The 25144-nt window shown below is 37.0% G+C and overlaps 2 protein-coding genes across 2 annotated transcripts; both read left to right on the forward strand.

Annotated features, from left to right (window-relative positions):
* Positions 1-1155: 1155 nt before the first annotated feature.
* On the forward strand, positions 1156-3667 carry LOC118272127 (hairy/enhancer-of-split related with YRPW motif protein). Its single transcript, XM_035588478.2, has 3 exons — positions 1156-1280; positions 1600-1742; positions 2341-3667. Exons 2-3 carry the CDS (start codon positions 1602-1604, stop codon positions 3382-3384), a joined length of 1185 nt encoding a protein of 394 aa, XP_035444371.2. The 5' UTR covers positions 1156-1280; positions 1600-1601; the 3' UTR covers positions 3385-3667.
* Positions 3668-5168: 1501 nt separating this feature from the next.
* On the forward strand, positions 5169-15945 carry LOC118272024 (uncharacterized). Its single transcript, XM_035588317.2, has 3 exons — positions 5169-5582; positions 12049-12269; positions 14898-15945. The coding sequence occupies exons 1-3, from the start codon at positions 5465-5467 to the stop codon at positions 15807-15809; spliced, it is 1251 nt and encodes a 416-aa protein (XP_035444210.1). The 5' UTR covers positions 5169-5464; the 3' UTR covers positions 15810-15945.
* The last annotated feature ends 9199 nt before the right edge of the window (positions 15946-25144 follow it).

Raw genomic sequence — 25144 nt, forward strand, 5'->3', positions numbered from 1 at the left:
ATAATAAATACACACAACAACAAACACAGACCCTGGAAACAGATGTACGCATTTATACTAATTAAAAACATATTTAAACACACAGCTAATTTAACATAATTATCACCCATTTGAGCCATGAATAATCCTCAAAAAATGTACAATAAAATCTTGCAAAAAAAAACAAAGAACTTTTTAGACAAACATTAAAAATTCAAAGGGATTCGAACCTATAATTATATAGTTTTTAAACGGACCTTAACGACTGAGGGAATGACAAAAGTTGAGAGTTTTTGGCTCGCGTCACTACCTGGCCGTCGGATGGCCGAAAAAAAACATACCGAAAAGGAATACCGCTCAAATCTGTGCCGCAAGTTCCATTTAACTTGTGCCTCAGATTGGACCGTGCCATTTATTACAGAGCCTTTAAACGCACCGCCCTTTGTCTACGTCATTTTCTTTCAACAAAAAAACCACTAAAATCAAACGTCGGATAGATTGAACGTCTAAGATAAAACTGTTAACAGTACATCACTAATTACCCAACGGTTTTCGAATTACTTTACAAGCCGTAAAATTATTGTTGTTTACACTATCAATGCGCTATGTGTTTGTTGTAAACTTGTAAACAATAGCGCAGTACTAAACTGTGAATACAGTACCGCTAAAAGGAAAAGTGTTCTTGGGTGGCAAACATTACTTCGGAATGTATTTATAGTACCGAGAATTATTACAAATAGGTACAAGAGTTGTAAATAATTACAATTTGTTAAACAACATTTGTAACTGTTTAAATGATAGGCGGTACATTCAAAAACATGTCCTGCTATGCAAATCAAGATTAAATTCCTGTTTACCTGAGTACACACATTCGTGTACAAGGAACACAACATTCTTTGTAACATTTGAAGAAAAAAATTATATCCACGTGCCCTTTGATTTACAGAGGCCAAGAAAATAACTTCTGGACTTAAAAGCCGGGCTATAAGTGTATAAACCCGACGGTTATTAAAATATTTCATACAAAAAACCAAAGTGTTCTTCAAGAATTCCCTGGGAAAGTATGTTACGCATGCTTGAAACTCGATCGTTGGGCCACACGTGCTCCCGCGCAACATGAATGGGACAGGGCGAAGGGTGGGGTAAGGGCCGCGGCGCGCGGGGGCGGGAAGAAGGCTTTTTTCAGGCAGTTGAAGCTGAGGCGCGGGCGGTGACGCGCGTCCTGTGCATAGCTAGCGAGCTCCTGTGCCCCGATCATAAGTTAGTGTATATTTAGTGTTCACGTGGACGAGTATTTAGATGTAAGTATTTTACAATATTTAAATTATTATATTTCACTGTGTACCGTGTAAAGTAGCCTCAGATTTGTTGCAAACAATATCCTCTTGCCTCTGTGATATTTCGTGTTATTTATAAGTTCAGTGTTGGGTTACATTTTACCTTGTTTTATCCTTAAATTCATACCAACGAAGTAAATTCTTGTGGTTGTTTCGGTACTCGATTTAATACATGTACAAGTCGCTTGGGTATGGTTTAACCGATCCGTTGTTCATCAGTGACCTCGTGTTATTTTATTTTGATGAATAAAATTAATAAATTAAATTATTATTTGTTTGTCAGATATGAAAATGTCGGATCCAGCCCCGTTGTCGAAGACGGCGAAATACAAGAAAATTACAAAACCACTTTTGGAACGAAAACGGCGCGCGCGCATCAATCGCTGTTTGGACGAACTTAAAGATCTTATGGTCGGAGCTTTAGAGGTATGTACATAATTTATTGCACTAATTAGTTTACTCGAATGATTTACTCAAAGTGATTAGCGTTAACTGGTAACTTAGTAACATTATGTCTCAGTGTGAATGATTACTGGATTGCTTAATTACTACAACTTATCTTAGTAAACTGAGGAAATGAGTAATAAACACTTAAACATGCAACGAAAAATACATTGTCACGACAGCTATATTTAACTCAAGTGTTTCTAAAACTGTTCGAGTGCCATCAAAGATAAAACATGGTGCCATGTTATCATTTTCTATTTTTATCGTTACTCCATTACCTGCAGTGTTTGCATTGAAGTATCGCTCCTCCATTATTACTGTTCATCAAAACGCAATCCATCATTCATTCACACACCATTTATTTTTATCACGAACCGGTCGTCCTTCTGTTTATTACTGGGCACTTATCATGCGCCGTACCGCCACCAAACTGGAATATAAAAGTACAAGTTCCATTAAAAGACAGGAGTCGCTTATTCACATATATGCACAGTTATATTAATGTGACGTCTCGCACCGTGAGAACCCCGCCGAGCACCTGCGCTATACTCTACACACTTTTTTCTTTTTGTCACAGATCGATGACGACAACCTGAGCAAGTTGGAGAAGGCTGATATCCTTGAGTTAACCGTTAACCATCTCACAAAGTTGCACAGCCCTAGAGACCCGGTTTTGGAAGCCAAGAAGTTTCAAGCGGGTTTCGGACAATGTGCCGCTGAAGCGTGCCGGTTTATCATGTCTGTGCCAGATTTAGACGCCAACGTCAGTCAAAACTTAGTCAGTCATCTGTCTAGACTAATCACTGCCCAACCTCTCACTATTCAAGTACCAGACAGGCCTAACTTCTCACCTCCAAACTCGCCGTCATCCGTCATCTCCGACAGACAACATTACTACAGCGACCACGACAGATCCTCATCAGACGCGGAAGACTCAGTTTATTCAGGCGATGGCTCGAAACAGTGGGCGTACAATAGACCCGCTGCGAGGGTTCCTCATAAAGTACCTCCTACCGGGCTACTCACAACGGTAGACAATCTCAACCATCACAACGCGCCCGAACAATTGAACAGTCAAAGAAATGGGACGTATTACAAAAGAGTCCCGGCCGAGGCGAAAGATGTAATCCTACAAAAAATTCGTCAGCACATAATGGACAAGCGTAGCAACGACAACGTTGACGTGAACATGAGCGCGGAGCCCGCGGCCGAACCAAAATATTTACACAGAGACGAGCCGTACAGGGCCGAGTACTCGTACCAGTACTCGCCGCCGAACACGAGCAGCGACACTCTAGACCTCCGGAAGGTTAGATCACCAGCGAAGGCGACGGAGACGGCGCACTCGCCGAAAAAACCCGTCGCATGCTCGGTCGCTAATCAATTAGACGCGTCTCTCCAGAGCAAAGTTGAGGTGACACCCAGTCTTCCGGAACACTGCGAATTGCCGATGGATTACAGCAACCTACCGCCTAAAAAGAAAAGGAAATTGATTGAGTACCAAGAGTACAAAAAGCAGGAGGCCGCCCGTCGTCAACTCGAGGCTTTTTACGATGAAAAAAAAGAACGGCACGGCGAGGGACCACCGGCGGACGAGGACAGTAAATGGCGCCCATGGTGATGTGTCCACCAGACACTCGCTCATTGTGATATTAATAGTCTCTTCTTCCATAAAAAGCTTTAATTTGTTTTAATTTATGTATGTTTAGTTAGTAGTAGTTGTTAGTCCGTTAGTGCCTTATGTTTGCTTTAAATTGTTTATGTGTATGGAACTTTATTTATGTGCCATTTGTTTGATCTCGATGTCTTCCTATAAAATTGTATTCGTGTAGACATGCGCAGTCTTCCATGTATGTACAATATGATTGATGACCATAATAATAATAAATGATGTATGTATCGAATTTCGTGTTTGGAATCCTTAAAACCCTTTGCTATAAAAAACTGAAGTACCTACAAAAAACGTACTTCAACCAAACTCTTTAGAAATTGCAAAAAGGTAACAAACAATAGATACATAGGTTCACCTACATGAACACCATTGCAAACTCAAATAAAACAGTGTTCCTGGGTAGCTAGGTACTTGGTACCTATGTACAAAGGTAGGCAGGTAAGGTAAATATTACATTGTACCTACAATAATAGAATAGGTACCTCTAGCGCTATATTGTAAACAAATAGCTATGTAATTAAGTAATAACGCAAAAATAATCTAACACTAGGTAAATAGGTAAAATGTTACCAGTGTAAGGTAATATGTATTAGTAAATCAATTGAAATGTAATAATTTTCAATTATGTAATTTTAACTTATAATATAATGCTTACCAAATGGTAGGCAAAGAAGCTCATAACAAATGAAACATGAACTGTTATACATTCAATTTATTCAGAAGAGAATGAGACTATTCGGTCATAAATCCAGACTGTGTTGAAACAGAGAATTTCGAAAACGGAATCATACTTTGCCCGACCTGGGAATCGTACCCGTGACCTCTTGTTCGAAAATTGCGCTTACAAATTTAACCAAAGCCCCACCGTACGTGATAATTAATAGTAAATACGGAATGATATAACATATTGAACTGGTACTGGTACTACCTAGATAATAAATTGTCATTTATTTTAATATCAAAATTTCTGACCATTGCTAAAATTAAACACCTAGTTATTTTGATTTTACGCATATTCTACATGACAGCTAATGCCCTCTTGCGACAACTTTAGACGAAATTAAATGAATAAAACGCCATCTATTTTAAAATCTCACATTAATGTTTCAGAAGAAATTACACTACGAATGTGGTGCTTCTACGTTAGCAGTTAGTTCTTTGTTATCCCACTAGATGGCGCTACATCTGATTACTCACTACCGCCATCTATCTTTGTTATTCATAGACTCACGGTCACATCATAGATGGCAGCAGTAGAAATGTCATACGTTTGTATTATTGCTACTGCCCGATAGGTGCCACTGCTTTACTCATATTCTTAACAAGTACATAATATATAATTAAAAATTGTAAAATTAATAAAAACTTGCCAAATGAAATAAATCAATAATGGTTGACAATTTTTATACATTTAATTATCTATTTTCTTAAAATTTTATACATCGTTTAATTGAAACAGTCGTTTAAAACGTCAATGTAAATTACTTAATGCAAATAAGGTATAAAGAATTGTCGAAATTATTATGTTAGATAATTAATAAAAATGAAGATATTCAATATCATTTCGTTGGAACTTTTTATTGTTAAGTATGAAGAAACTAAAATAATTTTTAAAACTACGATAAGTTCTACTCAACGCTAGATGGCAGCAGCTGTATTCACCAAAACTCCTTGTTTAGATACCGCGTACGTAGTAGAATGGTAGTAGCGGAGTAAAGTGGGGCGCGCAGCAAATCAACTCGATTCATTCATTGACACGCCGGCCGGCCGGCCAGTCGGTAATCCAGTGACACCACGACGAGTCGTACAGACCGAACAACGTAAAATGTGCTGCGCGCAATTTGTAACGAACTTCGAATTTTAAAAATACGAATTTGACAGTTATTTGTTATTTGACGTGAACGAGAAAAATTGTAAATAAATATTATTTTGTTTAGTAAAACTGAATGGTTTATTGTGAATATTTAGTGATGATTTGTGACTATGGTGTCGTGGAAAGTGTTTTTAAGTGCAATGTTGTGAATTGGCGATGCTTGTAGGAGAACAATCTCCGGCACCGCGGGTGGTGGCCGGTCTCAGAAAACTTCGTCCTGAATTGACTCCTGGACCTGTTCCTACGCCTGTAGATCCTGATTTTAGGATATCAGGTTGGTTTTAAACTTCTAGTTACCTTCAAATAGCGAACCAACTAGATTTTAAAGCGATTGATTATAAATTCATAGCACCGGACTTGGTATCTAAACTGGGCTCTAGTTGATAAATTATAGAATAACGTTATTGGTCATACAACAGGCTCCCGCCTAGTTCTTGTGTTTTTTGTGCTAACATGTGGCTGGCAACTAATGGCAAATAGAAACATTGTGAATAAAGTACAGTGTACTACAAAATAAAGATTCTAACTAACTGGTTACTCTCAATTTGTATTGAATCTTTTACACCTATCTTATAGTTCCTATTAGATAGGTGTTGTTGTACGAAACTCGATGTCGAAAATTAACCATCTGGTACAATAGGTATAGCTAGGTACGTAGGTACCTACGTGTATTTACGATTTACTTGTACCTACACTACGTGTTTACAATAACAAACACTCCTTTATTAAATCAATTAGATTAGATTAACTACTTTTTTAACGTAACTACGTAGTTTGGAAGGGTCTACGGGACATCGACAGCAATAAACAAAAACAACAATACCTACCTATTTTGCGATTCGATAATAAATCTATGAAAGCTCATCAACCTTTTTTTCGTCCTTTAACTGTACTGACAGACTCTAGACATAGCCCCTTCCTTTAAACAACGACAACAGCTGTTAAGCACATGTTACACATAGCACAACAATAATTGTCTGCAAGATAAATATCTTAGAACAACTTAAAAATGCCAAAGTGCTACTTAGATATCTTAGCATATCTTAAACGGGTAGCAAGTTACATTCTGTTAATATGAGTCGAGTTGTGATACCTAAGTTAGGTTAATAAATACCTATCTGCATAAGTTATACTATGCAGGTAAGCTAACAGTGTAGTGTTTTGAAACTAAAAATAATAACAAAGTTTATGTTGGTACCTACATGATAGTATAGGTATCCAGGTATGTACTTAGGTATCTATACATAAAAAACAATGATATATTAGTTAGGCACAAATAAAAGTGGTTGTGACTGTGTAACCTAGGCACCAAAAGTTCTTGCATTTTTCCTAGGCACAGGAAGCTTAATCTGATGTTTATTTAAATACCTAGTAGGTACATAAAATAGGCAACATTTTAAATCGAATTTCATTCATTTAGTACACAAGTACCTAACATCTAGGCATGAGTACTCTTGAATCACACACCTTGAATCAGACACTTCTAGGTATAGTTATATGTCATATACCTAGATGTATCTGCCTTAATTTACATAATAATAAATGTGAACTAAAGACGCTAATGTTATCATTCCTCGCAATGTCCTAACAAGGTCTCATTGCATCGTAATTAGCAGGTGCACTTAGTAGGTAGGTACTTAGGTACTAACACTTGATATTGATACCTATAATCTAGTTCTATTGACTAAGCAAGAATGATATGTAGTTATTTACTCTAAATGACTTAAAGCGGCTACACATACCCTACGTAACGTGTTTAAACTGTATGGATCTAATATTTTTTTGCTGGATGTAGTTATCTTATAATGTGTAGAGCAAACAGTAAAAGTATACAGTTTTAACAAAATCTAATCAATGATAGATTAGTGTTCGCCAAGATTAAATGTTGATCTCCATGTTTATATTTTTTATCGACTTTAGCAGTGAAAATGTTTCTTTAACTCCCAAGTCTAGAAGCCAGTTTTTAACATAGTAATTACACTTAGGTACCTAGATATTCATCTATAAGTCATTTACAAATGAAAAGAATCACCCTAAAATAAGGCACAGATATAAGATTCTGGCTCCAGCCGTACTTTAAGACCTTAAATCTATCTAGAAAAGAAATGGCGTGCTGTCTGTGCAAACAAAATTGTCTGCAGTTCGGTCTAGTCTAGACGCTGGACGATCGATAGTTTTGAGTCACACCCATAGTTAGTAACTATGGTTATTCCAAATAAAAATGTCTGGCTTTGTACCTAACTAATCGTCGTACTTCCCATAACTAGGGACTTATCAATCACGCAAGTTTTTGCTTCATAAAAATCAGCAAATATTTCATAATATGATGATAGGTACTTAAATGTTTTATGATTTCCTAATCAGATGTTTTATTCGAATAACTAATATTCTAGTGTAGTAGTTAGCTAATAACGAGTGCAACTAAAGTGAAATTCTGATAATTAAAAGTAGTTTTTTAATAAAAGTTTTAGTTTTTAAATTAAAATGCCAAATAAATCTATCTAAACCTAAAAAAATTAAAGTTATAAGCGTATTGTCATAAAATTCCCATGACCCTTAACGGACGAAACTACCTGGAAATGTCGTATTTTATGATCAAAGTCTGCGGCGGAACCGTGAAGTTTTTGCGTAAAAAATTGTATTCTACAATGGGAAGACACATCAGCTGTGTGCTGTATACCAGATAAAATCTACAGTTTATTGTGACAATGTACGGAAAAGTTTATCAAACTGTCATAGATTGCGTATCTTTGGTATTTGCGCCACCATAAGGCAAAAAGTTAATTTTTGAAGGCGTTTTGTGTTACATATTTTTTCCTCTCATTTTTATAAAACTTACAATTGATTGCAACGAACTAGATATCTACTAAATATTTATAAAAACTCCAACCAATGTTTATACATAAACGTTGATAGAAATTATACACTAGTTACTAGCTGACCCGGAAAACTTTGTACCGCCTCAATATTTTTTTTCTCACATTTTAAACTTGCCCAGGACTTCCACAAATAGTTAGTTAATTCAAGACCAAAATTAGCCAAATCTGTCCACCCGTTTTCGAGTTTTAGCGAGACTAACGAACAACAATTTATCTTTATATAACTAAAAGAAATAATTACCTTCAACACAGATTTTCCTTATGTCACGCAGACCGAAAACTGATACGACATGTAAACATGTCCATAGTTTGTTTCGCAATGTACACAAGGGTATGAAATATACAGTTGTTCCCAGAAATAACGTAAACAAAGTAGGTAACAATAGTTAGGTATTGCAACAGTAGTTATTACCTATATTATGTTACACAAAGCCTTTAAGTCTAGAAATTATCAAATGGTTTTAGGTCGTCTAACGAACGTACCTACGTAAATGTCAGGTACTTTTATATTTTGAGTTTATTAGCAAATTGATAAAAACGTTATCGATGTTTATCGGACATTGTGATAGTACATATTGATGTCACTAGACACGAACATTCGTAGTTTACATCAGATCAATGATCAATCTTCGTTACTTATTAGTTACAAAGCACAATATTTTTGCCGACCTACCAATAAGACCTATTCACCGATAAACAAATACTTACAATAAAACCTGGAAACAAAAAAACTTAATTAACTATGTATGAAATTACAAAAAAATACCTATTTAACATAAGTAACTAACTACATAAATTCACTATTTTCACCTAAATAAGACTACTATAATAACTACTTATCAGTTATCACCTATAGAAAATTGGCACCACTTAACAAGCAATCTGTCACCACCTAATGCAAATTGGATCGCGCAATTATCCCAGCTTAAACTTAACCACAATAACTTAAAATAATGCATAAGACCGAAGCCAGTCAATAAGTTACCCCACATGTCAAGGGCATATTAAATTCTTACATACTAAATTGGATCATTCTCAACCGTTATGGGTCATAGACTCGAGTAATTCTTGACCTACCCTACGTTAACATACCCACTACAGCTTGCCCATTCGATCGTAAAGCATGTTATCGATAACAACCGCTATTAACGAAATAAATCGACTATCAATAACTAGTTTCTAATCGTAGGACATCACTACAGTTCCCAGACTTTCTTTCAATTATTCACGTAATTAATCAATTAATTTTATCTTCTACCTAATACACCATGAAGTTTCAATATATCATGTAAGATTATGAAATTGTATTGTGTAAGAGCCATTTTGTTTTGTCTGATCGAGCCGCCATGTTGGATTTTAATAAAGGGATTTGGATTTGGGTCATAAGCTTTTTAGTTCAGTGGTAGAGAAATTCAATCAGGGCTCGTACCTGACCTATGTCACTATGGGCAGGGGACAAATTGAATTTCTCCATTATGGAACTTGAATGGACGATGAATGGCGACAGGGGCCGGACCCAGTACCAAGTTGGAATGAGATTTTGATCACAAATCTGGGGACACGGCAGTGCCCCCGCCAAGTCGAGCAAAAAAAGCATCCGTACCATCCTTTTCTCGAAGCCATTTTCGAAACAAATACACCTACTTTTGTTGACATTTCTCGTATTAGATTGTTTAGTCTATTTCATGATTATGAATTACGATGGTCTAACTATTGCATGATCAATGGACTAAATAAAATAACCGACTTGTTGGTTTTTTTATTAACTATATGCATCTCACAACTTTTTTCGTTAGGAAAACTGAGATGCGAGACTTGGGCTTTTTTACAGGATGTTTTTGATGGTATAATATTTACTTTAATTGTAAATTGATGAAGTTGTTGCACTTGTAGTTATGTTATAATCATCCTAGCCACTTACAGTTAGTTATAACTGCAAAACGAGATACGCAGACTCGTCACGTAGGCTCCATATGAAAATAACATGTTATTTAACTTAATCATATTCAATATGAACATAATAAGGTAACAAATGTGTAAAAAATAAAGGATAACTAACTAATTATAACACAGTGCGTTGACCCGATTTGCCATATTTTGCGGTTAGCTCTCTGTTCATACAAAACCACTCTGAATTTGTGATAGCATTGTGTCCAATACAATAATAGTTAGTTATGTACTTTGACTGACCTTATTCACATAACCAGTGTTAAAGAAAATATTAAACTTAAGTAACTAATAATAGTAGGTACTGTATTGTTATTTAAATTAACTCTTGTTTTCTTAGTAAATTCGAAATAAACTATGACTCCTGCTCCGATAGGCAGTTGGTAACTGAACGCTGTTCTTCAAAACTAATTCGCAAAATAACTAAGTTATAAAAAGCTACACTCAATTAAATTGATTAATTTGTTTGTGGTTTTGTTATTTTTTTCCTTATTTCACTAAAATATATAAGCGACGTCCAGTGTTACGTGATGCGTATCAGTATTAAATACAATATAAAATCTAGGTACAAAAGAAATAACTTGGTAGGTAGTTACATTGCTTACAAAGATCCCGAGGAATTGACAACCTCTTTCATTTTTGAAGGCAGATAATAAGTTTATAGTTATAAAACCAAAGGAAATAGGTCCTTATTATAAATGACATTCCAAAGTGTATTCAAATAAGAGAACAAAGACAATAAGGACGATTCTCGATTGAAGCCCAATTGTAGCATACCACACAATATCAGCATGAACTTGACTTTGTAACTTGACACTTTCGCCAGTGCAGACAGACCTCGTATCACTCATAACGACCAACGCACGCATTACTTTATGCCTCTGGAATGCCAAATATAAATTGACGTCCTTTAAAACATAAAAATTCATTGCACGTAACACATTTTCTGGCCAAAATTGGTGTTCAATTTAATATTATATGTATTAGTTAGTCAAAGTTTGAAGATAAATTTCATTGCAAATAACTAGGACTGAAAAGCGACTTATTTTTTTTCTTAATTAATAAGGAAAATAATTAATCTGGAATTGTAAAGGAAGAAATTGGAAATTATAACTAACTAATACGCATTGTTAGGCAATAAGAAAGACTTACTAGGTAATAACTAAATTAATGATCGAGGTATGAATGTTTGTAACTAGTTAGTTATAGACCATTTTACTACAGACTATTTAATAGGAGAAATGCGTAGATTTGGTGAAGATAGAGAGGTTAAAAGTTATTCAAGTACAGATTTGAGATTACCCGCCTTATCTAATGACGTTATAAGACCTATGAATAATAGTTATAAATGATTGTGAAATTACTAATCTGCAATCAGCGTCATATCGTAAGCCTTACTGCGTTGACACAAATTAATTCTGCTTCTTGAATTTAACAGCTCAATACAACAAATCATACTTAATCCTCGTTAACCTTGCACTGCCAGTTGCATCAGAATACACGTTAATCGATCTGGAACATTATCGGTATAGATGATTCATCTTTCTAGGTTAACTGACATAATAGCAGACATAGCTGTCGATACGTTGTCGGTCAATAAGAATTGTTCCGATAAAAAATGTCAACAATAAATAACTTCCTAAATAAAGATTTTTTACTAGTTATGTTCATTATATTCTTTTCTTCTACCATTGTTTACCGTTGACAATGGTGTTAATATGCATACTTTTACATTTCTAAGACATATTGAATAGTATTTAGTAAAGACATCCGAAGATGGTTTAATAATCACCTAGTTATCCAAAATGTTATTAACATCAATGCCTTCTTTTGACTATGAGTCAAGCCCACCACAACCTGCCAAAACTGCTGCAATATCCCATCAATGTCTAACGAACATTTCTCTTTCTCCAGGCGTCCTCCGTCAGTATTACAATGATGACACAGAATCCTGGGCTTGGGTGCGGGCAGCCGTCCGTGGTGGTTGCCTGCTCGCGTGGAGGGACGGCACCTTGCCCCGAAGGGCGGCAGCACGCCTGCCCCTGCGTGACCTGCACCTGCGGACCGCACACACCTTGCCCAATGCCTTCCAGCTATCCCGACTCAGAGACGACTCTGCCGTCGCCACGTTTCAGGTAAATATCCCAAAAAATGCCAAAAAATATCTGCTTTTAATGTTAATTATTATGGCCCTACAACAACGTCACGCCTTTTATCCCCGAAATGGTAGGCAGAGGTGTACATTACGGCACGTAATGCCGCTATACAATGTACACCCACTTTTATTATGGCCCTAATATTAAATATTATGTGAAATAAAGAAGTTTATATTCTCCTTTTATAAAAAACCCATTAAATTAGAGGACAAATTGTCGATTGTAGCTAGATACGTGAAAGACCATGAATTACGTAGCTACCTATTGTATCTATTATTGATATTAGTCACATGTCACATGCATTTCCACAATAAATGTAAAAACACTCGTTATACCAACTAGGTCAATACCAAACCATTGAAATTGTATTTGACATTGGAAACTGCACGAATTGATAAGTTGATGAATTGAAAATACATCCTTTGTAGTCGGTTATTGAAGAAAAAGCGAGAACTTGACAAAAACAAACTGAAAAACATAGTTACTGTGAAAAGGATAAAAAAACACGGATTTTCAATTTAGATGCAATTCAAGATAAACATGTGATTACTATGTGATGTCACTTTACATTTTAGTTCTTTTTCATCCACAAAAGCGTTATTTTTGCCAGTTACAACCAGACAGCATGATTCCATACAGTTTGCGTCATTGAACTTGCAGCTCATTATTCAATTAGCCGACCATTCATTGATTTCAACTTGACTTCTTCAACAAATCCCTTTCACAATCGTATATTTGCGTGCGATTTTATTGAAAATGCCAATTCATCATTTGCCATAACCATTATTTACATGCAACAGTCGAGTATCATTTGTCAATATAACATAATAGGTGTTATAATGTTGAGTCCAAGAACTGGCGGGATCCTTGGAGACACGTGAGACGGAGTATAGTATTTCAGACTTCTAATAATACAGTTTACACCTAATACTTGTGATATCAATACAATACGACGTTATTATTTTCAACATTTGCAACATTTCTCGGTTCTTTTTGCTATCTACAAATGAATATGCTTTCATTTCCTCGTCGCAAGCGATTTTGCGATGTCCGGGAAGTGTAGATCGATGAAAAAAGAATAGTTAGCGGTTATTTGTGGTAACATTATGATAGCGTGCGTGGTTGCCAGTAATGTTCCGAGTAACCGTCCAGTTTTCACTAAAACCGGAGCACGTGTTGCCATCACTATTGTGCCGTCTGAAGATGTGCCAGATAGACGGACCGGCAGTGCCGACACTGTTTATCTTGGAAGACTTTTTGAAATGTTCGTGTCATCACCGAATAGCGTGTTCGTGAGAAAGATTTTTTCATATGCCCCACTTTTAGACTTTTGAAAACACTTGATTGCACCAACATCACTTCTGGCTTTGATATAAGCTTACTCAAGGCGTAATTTGTTTTCTATAGGGAAAAACATTGATCTATATACCCAAGCAATGTGCTCAAACGTTGCGTCATCTATATAAAAACAACTAAAATTGTTGATTTTATTCAGTATTTCCCCGGTCTCAACTCCCATTAAAATTAGATGTCAATATTGCCAATAGTCGATATTTTCCTTGTATTAGGACGAAGGGATTTTATTTCTACCTAATTATGTATAGATGTCAATATTGCCAATAGTCGATATTTTCCTTGTATTAGGACGAAGGGATTTTATTTCTACCTAATTTGTAAACTTCTGTTGCTTGCGATGGCTGTGTGACGTGGGTATGTCATCTAGTTTAATGGTCCTATCCATTGTTATAAGCAAAGTTGTCAGTCAACAGTCTCTTTGGAAGACAAGTTGATATAAATCAGTGATTCGTGTTTACAAGATTAACTAACTTGGATCTGTCTACATTATATCATGTCACGTACATCGTACGTAGAGGCTGGTCATTGTCCAGGAGACAATGCCACATAAATAATTATCTACATACAAATGTTACATGATTGATTGAGTCTTTGACTCGTGAAGAAAAATATTTAGACTCGATGTACGCTTGTTTAACTTCGATTAGAGATGAGATTTTCGATTGTTTTTAAACACGTCCCCAAGTTTAATAATACAAGGTTTTAAATACAGATTTATCCTACTTAATGCTTGGTTTACTCACTTCTTATCTTTATTTTTTTCGTCATAGACCAAAAGAACCTATTGAACGTCTTGCAAGACGTTCTATCCCCCTTCGGATAACGCCTTTCTCACGATTCGTGCACTTTAATAGACCTCAATAAAGCGAAACAACCGTAAATCAAAAGTCTTTGTGCATCGCGACCTTTTGATGTAGCTGTTTACCATAAGAAGGGCTAGAACGCGAAGGTGTTGACACGTAAAGGAAACACGTTTTAAGAAAACTTCGCTCTGTAGTACTCTCCCAATAAAAAACATCTATGAATGCAATGTGACCGTGACTAGTTCAATCCTTGCGATCAGCTGTTCCATTATTATTGTCGCCCCTGTTCTGCATGCTCACTTTTTATTTATAATTCACGCGGAGGATATAGACTTCTTTTATAACACATTATGCAAATTGTAACGTTTCTTGAACAGATTAAGTCATAAATCAATGTTTAATGTGATTCGTCGCAGTTGGATGTTTCAATTAAGTTTGTTTGTTACAGACTTGCAATGCGGCGGAATACGCGAGATGGGTGCGCGCCCTCTGTGTCGAGATCCTCGGTCAGACGCCACTGCCACAGGTTCGATTTCTGGACGTGCTACCTGCCGCGGACACCGTCGGTCGGGAACCAAAGAAAGAGGCTCCTCAACAGGAGACACCCTCTTGCCCTCCTAAACCACCCCCGCGAGCTCGTCGAAGGTTACTGACCTCTACGGAGACGCAGCTCACGCGCAGAGACCACTCCCCCGCCGCTACGGATGAGGGCATCGTCGTCGAAGACGACGACTACGACTCATCATCCGATCGCAGCTTAGACTTAACCCTCTCCCTCGACGCTTTGAAGACCACAGACGTGGTCGATGCGCCAGTACGGAAAGCAGAGGTGATCAAATGTGACAGCTGTAGCAAACTGAACGCGGGCGCAGTACAACACCACACGTTACCACGCGCAGCGCGGTCCGAATCAGAGCAAGGTCGCCGCTACTTGAAGAGATGGGAGGGCACGGCGGGAGGTGCCGAGCGGGGCCGGTTTGCCATGGAGGCGGCTAGACGAAAAACTTCGTCGCTAGAACATCGGGCGAGATCTTGTTCCCCGAATGTTCATGAAGCTATTGCACAGTACGTCCCTGTGAGGGAACGACGTGCTTTATTTGAGTCATTGTCACGGACCAGCGGTGGGCTGGCCCGCAGCAGCGAGCAGCTAGCTCGCATCGAGCGCTCTCCGGAGACGACACCGCGACGCGCAGCGTCGTTGCATGACCTACAGGCTCCTCCGACGCGGTCGGTGTCAGACCTGCGCCAGTTCTTCGAGGCGGTGGCGCGCGGCGCGGGCGCGGCCGGCGCATGCGGCTCCCAGCGGCACAGCGCGCCACACTGCGCGCCGCGCGCCTTCGCCTCACTTACGTGTGCTTGACACATACTCTGTTGTACATATTGTAGATAGATCCGGCGTTGACCGCTATCTTTCTAAGTCGTTCGTTTTAAGACTGTTAAAAGTATTGTTATAGAAGTATCTAATATAAATAAAATGAGATGTATTGTCTATTATACTCAGTGGTTTTATTAAACCTGGCCTTGTATTTTGAAAAGCAATTATCTACTGAGCATGCGAGTTTGCGCAAAGTAAATCAAATGTAATGATTTTGCGTAGCCTTGTTATGTCTTGAGGCATTGTTTTTATTGAAAATTCAATTTGTCACGAGAGAATTGGTGCGGTAAGTCATTAAATAACATTTGGAAGGTACCTACCTGGTAGACGGTGAAAATGTCAGTGGGTAAGTGCGCAAAGGTCGCAAGTCACGGAGTTGGGTTCTTGTCCTCGAAGTTATCTTACTTTGTGTTGTAAGTTGTAATGAACATTGCGTTACGAAATGTTAAACAGCACATTAACCATTGTTGTCGTGTTCACATTTTGCGAATTGTGACAAAACGGTAACATCGCAGTGTGGGTAATATAGAGCAGGATTGCGTGCTCGTATGTTATGCAAATCGTAAAGATAACAACTACTGTGCAAGTAGGACGTCTTTAGACAGATGTATAATGTGGTTTGCACAATAAGTTTGCTATCTACGAGTTCGTGACAAGCTTTGTAGTCCTCTTCCTATAGTAAATGGACACAAATGAAAGTGCAGTGCACGAATACCTAGTCGCGATAAGATTCCAAAATTGTTACGAAAGTGAATGACGCACGAGTAGATAATACTAATGAATTCATAATTCTCTGACATGTACTTGGTACCTTTGTTACTTGTGAATCATTGAAATACTTGCAATAAATGGGATGCTCGATTGCCTATTAGCTAGACAATAGCAAGAGAAATATGGTTTGCTAAACTAGACCCTACTTCTACCGTTTCAAAATCACGTAGAAACAAGTAACAATATTAGATAAACGAGGTATAACCAAACACAGAAAGTCCAAGCAATTTATTAAATTCATAATCTAAGTATCTCAGTATCATATTGTTGGTCGAATTCCGCATAAAGTTGGTCTAGATACAGTGGCCGATAGTATTAGTTAGGACAACAATTGCTAACATTGTTAGCGATACAATAGCAACCGAGCGTTGCAAGAAATATTAAATAATAGATCTGTCTGTACCTAATAGAACTAAATACTCACAAATAATAGATCTGTCTGTACCTATTAGAACTAAATACTCACAAATAATAGAAGTAAGTTTAAGTCTAACGCAACAAGGTAGGTACGTAAGATCAAATAGGAACTGAACTAAAAAAAAATACAGGTTGAATTGATAACCTATTCTTTTTTTGGGAAGTCGATTAATTAGTATGAGTCCGATACGACCTTTAAACGTTCAAGAAAATAGCATAGTACTTTTTAAAAGGCCGACAACGCACCTGTGACTCCTCTGGTGTTGCGGGTGTCCATGGGCGGCGCTGATCGCTTACCATCAGGTGACTCGTTTGCTCGTTTGCCTCCTATTCCATAAAAAGAGTACTCCAAAATAGCTGGAACGCAGGAAGACTTCCACTGCTGAACGTCTTGTCGACGTGAGTCGGTTTGGGATCCCATTAAATCCTTCATTCTGGGTATACCTAGTCATAGTTTTAGGACACATCCAGATCCCGTTAGTGAGGAATCAATGGTATAATTTTCTAAATCATCATTACGTCCACACACATGAATGAAATTTTATAATGATTTGTACAAGTCGAAAACTCCAAATTTATCTAAACAACAAAACCTATTATATCCATTGACTGCATCACCCACAAAATAACAATCAAGCGCACGCTACGATCTATTATAAATATGATACACAGGATGGCATCTACTATCTCTTTTTAACACCAAAAAACTGTGAAGTAAAAAAGAGATGGACATAACATGGGTGTTTCATTTAATACTACCAAATTAGCAGCCGGAATGCGGCCGTGTCGAATGTTCACTGCAACCTCACAAACCCGTAATTTGATATAAAAAAAAAACTTACAATAGACAGTGAAGGAATAGAAAAAGCACAAAGGAAGCCGAGGGATGAGACAGGTAGCGGATTATGAGGAATAGATACGAACATGTTAAGGGTCTTAACTTAACGGACTTGTAATAAAATTCTTGTTTGAACTTGTTTTAGGTAATGTCAAAGAGACAACATAAAAAAATTACTGGTAACCCTAAACAGTGCACTGCATGGTTCGTAGTTTCATACGTTAGGTATCGAAAATATGCTAAGCGGCTAAGGTATGAGTAGCTGACTCTGGAGATAAGGAACCAAAATAATAGTTTGAGTGGAACCACCCGAAATTTGTTTTGCGCAATGAAGTTCATAGGCTATCCGATATCAAATAGGTACACTAAGTAAGACTTGAGGAAATTAAGGACAAGACAGTAAACCAGAACTAATTTCATACATGATAATGTAGATACAAGATCAAATTCCAATAGATTTTCAACTTTATGTGAACATCTTAATAGGTTGAAATTGTATTAAAAAAATTCGACCTTTCTGGGTTAGCTTGATGAGCTTGCTATGTAACTAAGTAAATAATTATCTATGCTAATATTATATTACGAGTAGTAGGTAATAATAACTCGGTCAGTGAATGTACTAGCCTTGAACGTGACTGGCGATACCGTTTTTGGTACCAAATCAAATGTTACGGTTTTTGGTTCCTGAGATGGATCATTGAAGATGACGAATTTGACAAAGTAAATACTAGTTCGTCTGTTAAGGATGGAGCATGAAGGTTAAATGCAGCATCCGTTATATTTTTATGTTCAGTTTATTTGTATTAAGTAATTGAAAGTGATTTTCACATCAGCAACTCATGACAGTCCACAGCTGAACTTATATTAGAGGAGAGAAAATGATCCAATGTCTTCTTCCGTTTTGGGAAAGGCAAGAGGGTGTGTTAGAGTCTTACTGACTAAAAACCAACCGGTTCCTACTCCTGCTTTTCGAGCCGGTGCCCCGGTAACCCGCTAGGCAGTCCGCAAATTCTATTTTACATTAACATGTGTTTTCTACAGGCTATTTTTATTGGGACAAGCCCGCCACATCCTCCCAAACCGCTGCAACTCCTGTAAGCCAAGATCTACAGTAGATATAGACAAAGTCACTGATGTAAAGCTATTCTATTGTTCGAATACATAAATGTGCCTAGGTAGATTTCTAGCTATAGTACGTTATCAATATCGTAAAATAACCTTTCGGAATTTAGATTATGGCAATTTTAACATATACAGAAGGCTAAAATGATGAATTTATGTAAATTTTAATTACCTTAAAGACTAATATGCCTATGGCTTGACATTGGTATCGACTAATTAGCTATCTAGTCGACATTGGAATACTGAAAATAGTCTGGCGCCAGTTTACTTGGTTCACATTGACATTAATACAAATGGATTAGCAGATTTTCGCCAAATCTTGAAATTGGAGTGGGTGCATGATTTCCGTACAGCTTCAACTTATAAAATACTCTTAACTCCGCAGAAGATCTAGAAAAGATTCTGTCTGAAAAAATTGTTGTTCCCAAATCAGGAGAAATTTTGATGTAGATAGAGCATAGCTAACATATCAACCCTCTGTGGATAGCGCTTTATGATCAAAACAACCAACTACCTCCTTCTTTCCTCTTTAAAAATACCTACACAAAAAATATGAGAAATAATCATGGTCAATAATCAGACTTTCTTAACTGCATTTTGGGCGTGACTTGAAATGAAGAAATGAAAACGTTTAAATAAATTTCTTCAAGACCACGTTTGCTTGCTCTACTTTGGTAGGCAACCCAGTCCCAAACGAAGTAATATTGACAAAAAAATAATAGATTAGAATGTTTCGACTGACAGCAGCAGGTGCAAGGTTACCTTAGAATCAAATAAGGTTAGTTATGTCGTGATCGATACAATCGATTCGCCTGATGCACGCTCATACACTACCCTAGAACATAAAGCCCAAAATCCCTTGGCAACACTAAATGTCAGTTATAAAGCTGTTGTGAATAATGTAGAAAGACAAGACCATGAACTCACTATTTAGAAGGGATTAACGTGCTTCGCGTTTACATGTTCACGTTTAAGATTTTTCAATTATGTATCGATTTATGGCAAATTAATCGAGTTGTAATTTAACTCGATTAAGCTACGATTAACGACGTTTAACTGCTAATATTGTTAAGGAAATTCTATTATCGCAGATAGGACGTAACTTTTAAATTGTGAGCACAGGAATGTTGGCTATTTAAGAGATAACTGATAGGTCTATTGAAATGAATCCTGGGAATGCGAAGAAAGCGAACCAGTATCTTGAGAAACATTTTGTCAGAAGTGACGAATCCATTCTGTCGGTCATAATAGTCGAATGGCTACAGTAAATAGTGACCAGTAGCCGTTGACTTATTCCCAACAAGGAGATCTATGAATCCAATTAAATCCTTTTTTTAAAACCAGTTATCTCTGTGGGAATCAAAATACGTCTTTACAAACCAGAAAACTAGAGAAAGGTCTTTTGTGTCTATGAGAACAGATCTAGTTGTGAGGATTAAACCAAGTACAAGACACCGACAATCGTAAAGGGGTAAGTAGAAAGGGTTGGAAAAGGAAGGAATAATTGAATTATTTCTTCGAATTGTTAAGATTTTTGGGGCCACCATCGAATGGGTCAGTGGTTTAGGGGACCACGACACAATTAATCTTGTTCCAATTGCTATTGTTCTTAATTAGGTGACCCGTTTGAAAAAGGAATGTCTTTTTAACAACCGACCATTGCCGGCCAGTTAGGACATATTTTTGTTAGTGTGTGAGACTCGTGTCTCCAAGGAGGTCCATTTATTTTTAGCACGTTACTTGTATGTGATGTGAGTATCTCTTAGTAACGACAGCTGTTATAGCAATGCTTAATACAACGTTCATATTCTTGTTTCGAATTTCAATTTTGTTTAAAACACCTATGGAGTCACATCTGTCGGTGGTCAGATTATTACTGGTCGTATAGGGTCTATAGGGACCGTAATCAAGGTTGTGGAACGCCCACAAACCAGGTGTATGCAACGACAATTTTGCGTGACAACAACACTGGACCCCAAAATTTTTGACTGGGATACTAAAAGTTAACAGAATTTTATTTTAAGCGAATTTCTTTGTATCTTAGTAGCAAATTGTCGTTTGATGTCCTTGTATTTAAAAACACTGTCTTTTCAATGTTAATGCATTTAGTTACACTATCTTTTTCAATGTTAATGCATTCATGCTTTTGGTCTACCCAATTTTGTTCTTTGTGTTAATTTGTGATAATATTAATTTGTCTAATCGTATTTACACGTTATTTGTTTACATCTCTGCTAAGTATGTATGTAATTCTTCGTGAGAAATTAAAATAAAGATATTCTAAACCTAAACCGGCTTTTGGTACTTGTACCAAGAATTTTTTTAAATCTGTCTCATGTATGAAGTAACAGTATGTCTTCCTAAAAAAACACAAAAGCCGACTCAGCATCATCTATAACATCACCTTTACGACGAAATAACCCCCAACAGAGACAGCGACAGTGCAAACATCAATAAATAAAGACCTTGGTACCGATTGATTTCATTCTACGTATTATTAGGTTGTACCAACACGTCAATCGAGAACGGTAAACAAAAACAATGGCCCATTTTATCCCAATCAATATCGTATCGTAAACAAGTCTTTGTAGAAGCCGACTGTTTATGTTCTCAAGCAATCAATGAAGAAATAGGTCGGGATGCGTAATCCCATCAATTTGTTATGTCATTCCGTTTTGTAATGTATTTAATGACTCGGACAGCAGATGGGTTAGACGTCACGTGTCATAGTTGAAATGATATTGTCATTATGATTGCACTGCGGCTCATTCCGGCTGATTGTGTGTTTGAAGTATGAGCGCTTGATTTGTTCTGAGCTTTAATGATTGTGTGGTTTAAGACTGTGATTGGGAATATTGGATATGGTGGAAAAAAGGAAATTTGCTGTACTGATCTATAGGAATTAAGATAGGTAATTCATGGAGAAGGAAGATACAAGCAGAATGATCAAATAATAGAGATGGTTTACTGTGACATGTCCACATAAACCAGTTAAATCTTTGACTGCTGTCTGTCAAGATTGTTCGAAACAGCACTTTAATGTGGTTGGTAAAATATTTCATAGAAATTAATTTAAAAAAAAGCAAAACAATATATAATACAGCTACAATCGACAATGAACAGTATAAATTAGTAGTAGATAATAGCAAGAAGTCACCACCGACTTAATGATAGTGTTGGGTATATGATACTTACGATATTGGAATGAGATGGCCGTTTTGATACTTGTTTCTTTATTATTTTCGCCTACAGCTTCGTGTTCTAAGTGAGGTGTAATGTGGGAGTACAATAATCAATTGTTAACGGCAAATTGAATAACAATAATAAGTTTAATAATGGTACAAACAAGCATTAGATCTCTACTTGCCTTTTTGGTCAGTTAGAAGTTTTATTGGGCTTTTTTCGATCATTCACACTAATTCTATGGAGTCTGGAATAAAATTGTGCAGTACAAGTAACAGATACATCAACACCTGATACATCAGACTCAAAAGTCATAAAAAGTAACTACTACTTTGCTACACTGAAAAAACGCAACACGGTATACTTCGTTGATCAAAAGATGTTATAACCAATTGACCATATCTATCAAAAACAAATAAATCTTAACTGATAATTTGAATAAATGCGTAACTAAGTTTGTTTGTAACGCTTTCACTATTAAAACATTAAACTGTTGGACTAATTAAAATAAAAATAAAATAACAAGTTCAGTGATTGACAGGTTCCAAGAGACGGTTTAGCTTAGAAATAAAAGAAATACTAAACAGTCAAACGAGATGGTTATACAAAATTTGTCATTGAAGATAAGTATTATCTGCGGACTACCTAGCGAGTTACCGGGGCTCCGGCTCGCAAAGCAGGAGTAGGAACGGGGTGGTTTCTAGTCAGTTAGAGTCTGATAGTTTTTTCCCGAACAATATTAGTGTTAGTAACGTCGTGACAGTAATTGTCGGATGTCCGACTTTCACCATTTTACACCGATTAAAAAGAAATGCGATACATTAATACATGTATGAAGTGATTATAAATCTTACAAAAAATATACAACTTCACCGGATTGTCAGCTCATTGTGTCAGTAATTGTTAAATGTTCATGTTACAATCAATCAAATTCTATTTCTAGTCTACCAACCAGTAGGTAGGTTTGTCGGTTTTGTTTTATACACTACATACCTACATGTCTACACACACTATGTAAATTTCACACCATAAAGGGTTATATCAGGCGTACACACATAGTACAATGAACAATTTCTTTCCAACCGTGATGATTACGGCTATATACCCCTATGGCCCTTTGCCCTTTGTTATAAACGTGTAGGCTCATACTCTGGTAAGGACATTACGGGTCGTTGGTGACAATGTCATTTAATAAAGAGACTGTAATAAAAATATATTGTTAGCACTTTTATAATATCTGTGGGCGTTCGAGTGAGAATGGAGGGTGGGTGCTAGCTAGGGGTATTGTTCAATATCCATGTGAATTTTATGCTGATGCTGTGTACTGTGTAGGTACTTTGTGTACAACACGCTAAACGTTGCGTATTGGTCACCTATCACCAGCGGTTAACAGAGGATTGCCTTCAACAATTTTCTGTTGACAGTCAAAGACTTAGGTGTGTTAAATTTTTAGTCAGTAAAAGTCTGAGACTCACTCTCGTCTCGCCCAGGGCGGGAGAAGACATTGCATAATTTTCCCCACTTAAAAAAAAGGTGTGTTAAAGTTATCGATTTTAAAAGTTTCGGTTAAACAAAGTATAATATTTTTCTATAATCTCATCAAAGTCACTATGAATAGCATAGCTGCCGAAAAATATGTGCATCATCTGCTTATGGTGAATTTCGTTTTTTGCTTCTTTGCCAAAGATGTAAGTAATATTATGGTATGTAGTTTAACAAATTGTATATAACCATGACTCATTTAAAACGAAGTCACCGCTTGGCTTAAATGGCAGCAGATAACTAATTATATGGAAATTAGTCGACTTCAATCCACGTGCCGGTCCTGTAATGTTATGCAAACAAATCATTTAGCTGTAGGTACACAGACAGATATGTATCAAAGGCTATTTAGACATTCAATTAGATTCTAGATTGGATCACTAAATATGATTGTTAGACAAATGTAGGAAGCAAAGGTTGTAGGTATGTGTAGGGTTCTATGACTGATCGTCGACATCGCTTGATCGTTGAGTACTTATTTTTGGAATTGAATACCAGACCCTTACTGTGGGAGAGCCATGCTTCGGCACGAATGGGCCGGCTCGATCGGAGTGATACCACGGCCTCACAGAAAACTGACTTGAAACAACGCTTGCCTTGTGTGAGTGAGGTTACCGGAGGCCCAATTACCCCCCTTCCCAATATTCCCAATCCCCGATTCCCCAACAACCCTTAAATTCCAACACCAAAAAGGCCGGTTACGCACTTATAACTCCTCTGGTGTTTCGGGCTTCAATAGACAGACGCGATTGCTTACCATCGGCCTGATCGTTTACCGGCTTATGCCAAAAAACCCCTATATTTGTCTTGCTCATCGTAGTCTTACTGACGACCTCTGGATCCACGTGGTTACTTTAAATTTTATGTTTATATCTATTTAAAGATTAGATATCAAAGTTTATCAATCATACATTAAATTATCGAACAAACATACATAAAACAATAATTGTGTAGTTAGTTAAGTATTTTATTATCTCTACTTCCAACTAATTGTGTCTATGTACGCCCCCTGACGTAATGGTCACGATTTCAACTATTTACGATTATTAAATTGATTAATGTAATAGGACAAACTATGTACATTGTTTAGGTACTATAATTCCCATATACTGTATGATACTAGTTGATATTAAATTACGTTTTATAATAATTACTGAACAAGCGAAGAAGAATGAAATGGCTTTTAATAGGAAAGGGGCAAACGAGCGTACAGACGATCAGTGCAGTGGTAAGCGACCGACACTGCTCATGGACAGCAAGAATATTAACACCCGCAACAACAGAGGAGTTGTAACTACGTTGTCAACCGTTGAGAGAAAGAAGGATATGGAGCCCAACATACACGCTGTCACAGTGCCATTAATAAGAATTTTGAAAGTCATTTGTATATTTCAACTTCACCCTGCCCTGCAAAGGACAACTTAAACAATGTGGCACACAACATTGT

This window comes from Spodoptera frugiperda, chromosome 5 (assembly GCF_023101765.2).
Source record: "Spodoptera frugiperda isolate SF20-4 chromosome 5, AGI-APGP_CSIRO_Sfru_2.0, whole genome shotgun sequence".
Taxonomy (NCBI): domain Eukaryota; kingdom Metazoa; phylum Arthropoda; class Insecta; order Lepidoptera; family Noctuidae; genus Spodoptera; species Spodoptera frugiperda.